A 9980-nucleotide genomic window follows, 5' to 3' on the forward strand; every position below is an offset into this window, starting at 1 on the left:
AAGTATACAATACCCGAATAAAAATATAACACGGACAATGTAAATACTACGTAGTATTTATGTAGCCTTAAAATCAGCCTTCTATGTAGGCCAAGTTATGTACATTCTATGTAGAGTGTACGTAGATATTCCTATGATGGCCTATAGGCCATCATAGATGTAGTATCTATGTAGGATATACGTAGGCCTTTCTATAGTCAATTGATGTAGGCCTTACAATGTAGTGTCTACATATGTTTTGTGTAGACTTATCTATGTAGGCCTGCAATTTCTAAATCTATGTAGGATCTACATCAACATTCCTATGTCTGACAGATATAGGTCGTCCAACATAGTATTTAGGTAATATTTGGGTAGGTCTTTCTATGTAGGCCCATATATATTAAATTTATTTAGGATCTACATAAGTATTCGTACATAGGAAAGTAATAGGAAAGTAATAGGAAAGTAATAGGCCACCCTACGTAATGTTGAGGTAAGTTTTGTATAGTCTACATAGAGCGGAGCCTAATTTTTATTCAATATATTGTGTTTATTAATCAATGCATTTAAATAATTTCAAATATATAAACCTTTTTTAGAAATCATAAAGATCTAGTATTCTGTAAGAATCACAACATTTTGTTGTTCTTTTGACTTGTACTTTTTTTCGTATTGGAAAAGAGTATTTGTAGAAACCTGTTTTTGAAAAACGAAATGCTGTTCGAGTTTATTATGAAAACTTTGTATGCAGGTCAATCAATATGTTTTTAAATATATATATATATATTTATTGATTGCAAAATTATAAGAAAGGTGAATTTTGAAAAATACGTTCTGTAAGCTATTCTATATAAAGTAAACTGCCATCCATCGATTTTTTTAAATACTAGTTTAAAAAATTTCTACAAAGTAATTCTTTCTTAGAATGATTATACTTATATCATATATTACTATATATATATATATAATTCAATATTTAGTAAATTCTTCCACAATTATTATAAAATTAATTTTTTCGATTTTTGGAAGAAGTATAAAAGGTAAAAGAAAAACACTCTTTTACTTTGTTATGAAATAGACGACGTTTCGGTGGTCTGGTTCGTCACCATCATCAGGTCACTATTTTAAAATCAATAAAATCGAAAAAATTAATTTATTAAATAATTCAATAATGTTCCCTGTGGGTACGGAAACGTCTTTGTTCTAGAAACGTTTCTAAAACGTTTTTAGAACGTTTTATGTTCTAAAACCGTTTCTAGAACATAAAACGTTCTTAAGACGTTGTGTGGAGAAACGTTTTAGGAACGTTTCTAGAACAAAGACGTTTCCGTGCCCAGATGGTTATATAAAAACATATTAAGTGTGTATACCTTCATCAATACTGTCCATGAAATCTGTAATAACATAATAACACAACTTTTAAAAATCTTATTTTATAAAACTTTATATACTATATTTTATTAGGGGAAACTGTTTTCGAACAACCTGTTTTAAAGACCTGTTCTTCTAAAAAGTTTATTTCTTTATAGAAATTTGTTGAAACCTAGCTTTACTTGAAAATCCTATAAATAATCAATAATAAATTCTTTAAACAAATGGAAAATTTATCGTAACATTAATGAATTAGATTACTAGGCAACATAAAACAATTATAGTAAAAATTTCCATGATTTCAAGGTTTTTATTAAATACGCAAATAGAAAATCATTGCAGGGTAAAAACACCCTGCCATAAGCTCGGTGTTACAAAGCTGAACCGTACGCTTGCCGGGTTAACAGTGCAACCAAAAAAATGGATAAATATTATGCTTCATAAATGAAGTGATGAGAATGATTGAAAAATGGGACATATTTTCAAAATTTGTTATATTATACTGACAGTAAGAAATATTGGACTTGCCTTGAAGGTAAGATCTTAAAGGTGAGTCTGTAACAAAATAATTTATTGTTCTTTATTATGCTGAAATGTTCAAAAAGTGTTTATAGAAAATCTACGTATTTATAAAATAGAATTAATAACATCGTAGAGAACAATTTTATTAAATGCATTTACCGTCATAAATCACGTCCTTGATATCTGTAATAGAATAAAAACTGTAACACTGACACTATTATTTTATGTAACATATGATAAGAATGTGTTTACTGAAATATTACTCGTTCGGTTTATAAAATTTGATTACCTAATGTATGTACATAATTACCTTCTTCAGTATTCTCTTCTGCAACAAAATTCAAATATTGTTTAGGTCTAATAAACAACGTAACCAAGAATGAATATATTATTAAAAAGAATATTTTTATTTATGTATACCGTCATCAATCACGTCCATGTTGTCTGTAATAGAATGAAAACAGTAACACTGTCACTATTATGTTATGCAGTATATGAAGAATGTGTTTACTAGAATATAATTCTACTACTGCTTTTTACTCTTAAAATAAATACAATATATTTGGACTTGCTTTGTATGTCAGTATAATATATTATGACTTTTATGAAATATTTTTTTAAATTAAAAAATTTATTTTATCTACTTTAAATTTTTTGCGCATTAAAGAAGAGATTTCAAACTATTAAAAAATAAAAATAATACATGTGAAAAAACTGTAGCATACCTGTCAGACTTTGAACATTATTTCCTTCTTCCGACGAACTTGAGTCAATTGACATTACTTCATTGATTTCATTGAATAACTGATTTACTGCGTCTTTAAATGTTGACTCGTCAATTTGTAAATGGGAACGTTCGTTTACATACTCTGAAATAGAATTATTTATCTTAAATGCAACATTAATAGAATAATAATTATTCGTGATTTTTATTATGAAAAACTTACCGAAGACAAACTTTTTAACTTTCTCAGGTATAAGACTATACACTGCATCAGAATTCCTTTCATGCTGGATTGTCAAATATTGTAACATATTTTCACCTAAGATTATTCTCATTACTTCTTTTGCCAATATTTTTGGATCAGTAACACGCAGATTTGTGATGCGAATTAACTTTTCGATGCTGACATCAGTATCCCATTTCTGTAGCAGTTTAACCCAAGAATCGAAGAAAATTAAATAATTATAGAAAATTACATATACCTATACTACAATATAAGATATCTCATATTGAGACGTTTCGTCTGGTAACTCTTTTTTAGTCACGAGTAAGATATTAATATTTACTCTGATAGCATCATACTCATCATACTCTGATGTTCAGGATAGCGAGAGAAATTAGAATATTCCTAGGACATCAAATCGTTCTGGAGTACACTACCAAAAAACCTGACGCCTGCAGAGATTTTTCCCTATTGTACTATTGTAGCTAAGATATTGTTGATAAAAAAAATTTCCCTTATGATGTGAGCGATTTAAAGGGTCTTAATAGCATGTTTGTCGGTAACGGTAAATTTACGAAGAACAAAAGTCAATAAGACAGTGATATTTCAGAATACTTTATATTTTTAGACACGAAAATCATTTAGAATGCTTCAGCAACCAGTCCAATTTTTCCTTGAGCAGAAACCCGCATGGAATCATGCGTCATTACTTTCAAGAAAAAGTGACAAGCAAATGACTGTACTGCCTGTTGTCCCCCATTTAAGGTTATTAAAAATAGGTAATGAATAAATTTATATTTTTCTACTCAATTTCTATTCGATTGTCTTTTCATCTCAAAATTGTCAAAACATGAATGCTAATAGATTATATATCTTTGCTTCTTCATGGAGGAAGCTTTGTAGTCCTTTAATTTATAACATTTTTAAAAATCATCAGAAACAACATTTTTAACTTTTATCAAAAAAAATTTTCATTATTCGGTATTATGTTACTACATAATAAGATCTCATGCTTTGCATCATGAATTAGTTAATAAATTGTTCTTTCAATATTAATGCTTCTTTTATATGAGAAAGCAAAATGATCTCATAATGAACATCTAGATTTACAACTTGTTTAATGTAAATTTGCATTTGATTGCCAGTGGCATAAAAAATATTTTAATTGTGTATTAGTGACACTATTATATTATAAAAATTAAGAATATAGTAACCTTTGGAGAAGTTGTAGTGACTTCGTCATCTAACTGCCGAAAACCTAAAATTTTTAAAGCCAGTTAAAAAATAAACTCTCTGTTATTCAAAAAAGAATATATTAAACAGAAGTAAGAAAACAAGAAAATTATGTAAATTTCGTTTAAAAAACAAGTTTTGTTCATTCTTTTTAATATACTTCTCAGAAAACATTGTAATATATTGAATAAAATAAAGTTTTTAAGGGCATGTGGGAGAAAATATGGTTTAACAATTACTTCTTATTTAAAAAGAAAAGAGCAGTTTGGGTCGGAATATTTTGGAAATACTAGAGGAAGGTATAGTCTAAAAGTTAGCTTCGAAAATTGGCAACGATAAGTATACTTATTATACTTATTAGATATGTAAATTTATTAATTTACATATCTGATAAGTTTTCAGTGCTGCTAATTACTTGGTTTTCAAATTCAAAAGTAAGTAATATCTACTCATTACACTAATTGTAAAATAATATTAATTTGAAAAAAATTATTGTTTGACTATAATTCAACGAAAATAACTTTACGGAAATCTGTTGTGCAATGTTAGTATTATACTTCACAGATTTATTTGCACATAATATTACAAAAATTTGGATTTTAACTTACCCCTATCTGGCACTTCATCCATACAAATGACAACAGTATCAATCCATATTGTTAGAATGAAGAAAATAACGAAGTAATTGCACAGAGAATGATATGCCATCATTTTTGTAAATGTTTGTATATAATTAAGACAGTAGCGACGTGGTATTCTTATGAAATCGTTGCAATTAATTGTCCAGTCAATCTCTAGAATATAAATTATGTTTTCTGTATTCCTAATCGTTAAAGTTGGATTGAACAATAAACACAAACTATTGTACATTATCTAATTAAAATATGTACTAATTAAAAAATACAAAAGTGTTTCACTTTAAACTCAAAATGTATCATTTGTTCTTCCTAAAATATCACATTTAAGGGAAATTTTACGATACGTAATTCCTAACGATTTTGAGTTAAATTTGAAGCAATATTTATTATGACCGCCTTGGTGCAATATTGCATAATGTCAATTTTAATATTTGTCCTGAAATATTTTGGATATTTACAATTTTGTACAAATGACTACTCTGGGGTTACGTACGTAATATCCGTTTCATGTTTGAAATAATTTAAATTACAGAATTAGAATCATATACATGCTAAAAGGAAATTATTTATATTAATTATTATATTAATTATTATATTTATTAATAATGGCTGTCTTGTCAATAATTATAATTAATAACATTTTGTAATGCAAAATGTTTTGTGTTTTGTACATATTACAAAAATAGTGAATAAAGAAAAGAAGAAAGAAATACACATTCTTACGATTATATTTTATGAAGATATAAGCTCATATTTCAGTTTTCGGCTTCTAACTTGAACGGCATTAAAATAAAATGAATCACGTAAAGAGATAATTGTTTTGGAATAAATTTTGAAGAAAATTAACTATAAATAAAAGGTGTGCTTACAATTTGAAAATTTATATTTTCACTAGTGAAAATCGACAAGTTTTGTAGATTTGCCCATGTGCGCACAGTGCGTGCGGGAAAAGATTATCTTGTAAGGTTGCTCAGGTTGCCTGCTGAAAGGGTTAACGACATGGTGCAGTAGGGATATACATCGAGCAGTAACACTATTAAAAGTAATCATTGTTATTAAACATAAATTTTGTCAAAAAATTTAAATACCAAAAAATTATTTTTTGATGTTTTTAATATTTTTAAATACTTTTTAAAAATAAAAATTGTTTAAAATATCAAGATTAATTAATTATTTACTAGAGTAGAACATTTAAAATTTTTTGTAATATTACTAATATTACGTGATTTATTACAATCAAGAAAAGTAATTCAAAAAATAATTCTCACTTATCGACTAAAACCCTTTTAGAAATTTCAGCTACTGAACCATATATGGCGTTATCCCTTTCAGCAGGCAACCTGAGCAACCTTTTACAGACCGCCATATTCTATGTCATCAGTCGTGATTGTTTACTTGTATTGTTTTATAAAACACGAATTCATATTGACGCTCGTAGAAACACTAATATTATTAGAAATTAATATTTTTTACAATTTCTATTGACTACAGTTTATTCCTAAAAGCCCCTTTTTATGAAAAAGTATCTGGACTTTTTAAATAACTTATCAAAGTGAAAATAAGAAAAAATTCAAATCAAATTTTAAAAAAAGAAGCATAAAATTTTGAATAATTAAAAATAAAAAAAACCACATATTTTATCTAAAGATGGGCTTTTTAGGAATAAACTATAGTTGATAAATATTCAAGAAAAAATTTATTCTGTAAAATTCGATGGTCCTACAATACTGATTATTATCATAATGTCCCACACAGCATCGAAACTTTTCTAAAGGTTGAAATTAGTTTGACTGCAATCTTAGGAATCTTTAGTTACGAAGCTCATTAAAGTTGAAGTAATTCTTTAAATTTCGACTGTTTTTCAATATTTTATGCGAAAGTTGTCTGAACATTGAATAACATCGGCCATTTACAGAACAACTTCATATAAGTTTCATGAGCTTCGTAACTAAAGATTCCGAGAGGAGGAGGTTTTCAACAGTTTCCCTTCCCTCTGGCGTGGAAACCCATTTATGGGTGATCCAGGCAAATGCGAATACTCCTATTTTCAAGTCGATCTATATAATTGCAAAAATTTATAACAAGGTTCTATTGAAAGAAAATTGTAAAAGAAGAATACTATGTAGAAACACCTATATAGCTAGATAAGCTTTTAAGATGGGTATATAAACAAATAAATAAAAAAAGTCGGGTTTTTTTTAAAGATCACCAACATTTTTCTTCCTTGGTTTATGATCAATCTTCATAAAATTCAGGGACAACTATAGAAATGTTTAAAATAATATTTTATATTTATTTCAATATTCTACTTATTTTTCGTGAAATTAATACATTTTTGTTCTTATCACGAATTCAATAAAAGTTTGGGAATGTAAATAATTCAAAAATGATATCCATTTTTACGTATAACAGTCATGCTTTTCAAGATAGTTTATAACTTTTTTCAAATAAAATTATTCCACAATAAATTTGAGATATTTGTAACCATGAAACATTACAGATTCTAAATTTTATAATTTTAAACTTTCATTGTTCAAATAAAAATATTTTTAAGTCATAAAATTTTAATCCCAGCTAAAAAAAAGAGAAAAAAAAGAGAACTAAAATATTTTAATTGTTATCGGATGAATGTTTTATTACGTTTCTGGGACACATATGTGACCGCGTCTGAGAAGAGATCTTATGACCAAAAAAATTGTTAAACCCGGGACTAATTACATTTCATTTTAAGGACCTTAAAGTGTAAAAAAACGTCTAAATCTAAAAATCGATTTTTTTGGTCATAAGGCCCTTTTTCTCAGACGCGGTCACTTATGTCCAAGTGGACCTCAAAGGGCAATAGATATACAAGATATATATAATTACATAAAAATATAGAATAAATTTACCTATAAATTCGGACTGGACAATTCTATAATTCAATTTTTTTCTTGTGTTTACTATGTGATGACTGAATAATTTCTGTTTAAACTGCGCTACAACTTTAAAACCTTTGTCATATATCTTATTTTATTTCACATATTTATCGTGAAAAAATGTTTGCTTCTATAAAGATTTTAGGAAATGATAGTTTAATAATATCATCGGGACATGTGGAATAAATTACAGTTTTTTGAGAAAATGAACTACTAATAAAAGTAAAGTTTATAATATTTAGAAATTTAGAATATAGCTATATCACGTTTCTACGATGGAGATAACATAAAAAAGTATATATTGAAAATTAAAATAGTTTGTTACATCGATGGCCTTGAAATTTCTTTACATTATATTAATCTGATTTTTGTTAAATATTTTTCACTAGATTTAATGATTAACCTATTTTCAAATTTTGACCATATACAGCACCGAAGATTTCCTGAAACTTGACAGGGCCTCGCAGAAAAATAATTCCAAATATGTTACAATTAAAGTGACAAAAATATATAAGCTACAAGATAGGTCTATAGAGAAAATTAAAAATTAAAATGGCGGCTCAAAAATGGAGTCTGAAGTTCAATTTTTTTTTGCAAAATTTCACCTGAAAGTACGAAATCGTTAAAAATGTTTAGATTAGCTTGAAACTTATGTTACTCGGGGGTTTTAGAGGTCGCTGATTACGAACCTGAAGTCCAATTTTCAAAATTCAAAATGGCGGACAGTTTTCTAAAAACTTATTAGATTCACTTGAAACTTGTTACTCGGGGGTTTTTGAGGTCGCTGATTATGAATCTTTTAACATTAATAACTTTTTTGTTTATAAATTTTTTATTTTTTTATAACACCATTCGATAGAACGCATATTATGAAGACATAAGAAACGATGATTGATGAATTATTCTATTTATTTTTAAGTACCGAAATAAATCCTCAAACTTCATGCCAAAATTTTGTACATTTGGGCATTAAAGGGTTAATGAATTTTCAATCAGAAGCGTATCTTTAAATAACTTATCATAATATAAATTTAAACTTCTCTCATTAAAATGGAAAATATTTTTTATTTTATTTGAAAATGATATACTTATGAAAACTAATCGTAATATTGCAGAAAAATGTTAACCTAATATTTTTTCCAAGTGGAAAAATAAGAGCTCATCCCTTCACGTTCACATTTGCTTTATTACAAAAATAATGTAAACATAAATAAATTCAACAAACAAGTTTAATCGGTGTGTGTCAATTGTAAATTTCAGTTGAGAGGAAATATTGCTATTTACTTTCTATATTAAAAAATAAATAAAGAAGTAAAAATAGTGCTACATTTAAAATTGGCCGTAATTCATGAATCCACGTTTGAAAATATTTTTATACATTTATGTCAGTGTGTTTCTTGTTTTGTATTCAATAACAGTTGTAATTCTTTTCTATGTAAAATATCATCTGAATGAAAATTGACGTTTAAAAATGACTATCTCCAAGTATTAGAAAAGATCAGCTGCTTTGTAAGTGTAAATAATAAATCTTTCCTCTCCGCAATGTATCTAATAATTTCTACATAACCATACAAAAATATTTTACACGTATTTAGAAATGTTGGCAAATTTCACAAAGTTCCTGAATTCTCCACATTTCGTTATTGTATCGTCAACTAATTTATCTTTTTAAATAACTTAATTCTTAAAGAACTATCATGAAATTATCACGTATAAATTATTTAATAAATAATTTAACATACACATTTCAAAATTATTGAATTTTTAAAAAAGGTCACGTTTAAAATTTTCATAAATAGATCTACTTGAAAAGGGTTCAATTTGAGGTTTTACATATATAAAATTTCAATTTCGAATGATTTTAATTAGAAATTTTAAACAACTTAGATTTTTGGAAAATTGCAGAAATTGAATGTATTTCAAAAGTAATAAAATTCTTCTCCAAAATTCAATTATTTTCAAAAATTTTAATAAAATTCTTGTCAAAATTTCAATGATTTTCGAAAAATTTTCTCAATTTAATGATTTTTAATTTCTACTATTTTAATAAAACTTTCCAAAGAAATCCAATTATTTAAAAAAAATTTTGATAAAATTCTTCGCAAAAATCCAATTATGTATTTTCAAAAATAATAAAAATTTCATAGGAATTCAATTATTTTCTTAAATAAATAAAATTCTTTTTAGAAATTCAATTATTTTAATAAATAATAAAATTCTTTTTAGGAATTTAATTAATTTCTATAAATAATAAAAAGTCATCGGAGAACTTTAATTATTTTTTAAAAATTTTATTAAAACTCATCGAAAGAATTCAATTATTTAAAAATTTGTTGATAAAATTCTTTATAAGAATTAAATTTTAAGAAACA

At 26.2% G+C, this 9980-nt stretch overlaps 1 protein-coding gene across 10 annotated transcripts in view; it reads right to left on the reverse strand.

The window, feature by feature from the left end:
* The window catches only part of LOC122499999 (MATH and LRR domain-containing protein PFE0570w-like), a 35144-nt gene extending 27342 nt beyond the window's left edge, over positions 1–7802 (reverse strand). For 5 of the 10 annotated variants that reach the window (XM_043608646.1, XM_043608644.1, XM_043608643.1 and 2 more), the window contains exons 1-10: positions 7582–7795; positions 4664–4849; positions 4037–4080; positions 2823–3021; positions 2601–2744; positions 2296–2319; positions 2165–2203; positions 2035–2058; positions 1882–1908; positions 1353–1376 (exon numbers count right to left, since the gene is read on the reverse strand). In XM_043608646.1, coding sequence (XP_043464581.1) covers positions 1353–1376; positions 1882–1908; positions 2035–2058; positions 2165–2203; positions 2296–2319; positions 2601–2744; positions 2823–3021; positions 4037–4080; positions 4664–4766 — 628 coding nt within the window. In that variant the 5' untranslated portion in view covers positions 4767–4849; positions 7582–7795. Of the gene's footprint in view, positions 1–1352; positions 1377–1881; positions 1909–2034; positions 2059–2164; positions 2204–2295; positions 2320–2600; positions 2745–2822; positions 3022–4036; positions 4081–4663; positions 4850–7581 lie in introns of all 10 variants that reach the window. The other 5 variants (XR_006301421.1, XM_043608647.1, XM_043608642.1 and 2 more) reach the window with 5 other exon arrangements.
* Positions 7803–9980: the final 2178 nt, after the last annotated feature.

Source organism: Leptopilina heterotoma, unplaced genomic scaffold (genome assembly GCF_015476425.1).
Source record: "Leptopilina heterotoma isolate Lh14 unplaced genomic scaffold, ASM1547642v1 Lhet_180, whole genome shotgun sequence".
NCBI classification, from domain to species: domain Eukaryota; kingdom Metazoa; phylum Arthropoda; class Insecta; order Hymenoptera; family Figitidae; genus Leptopilina; species Leptopilina heterotoma.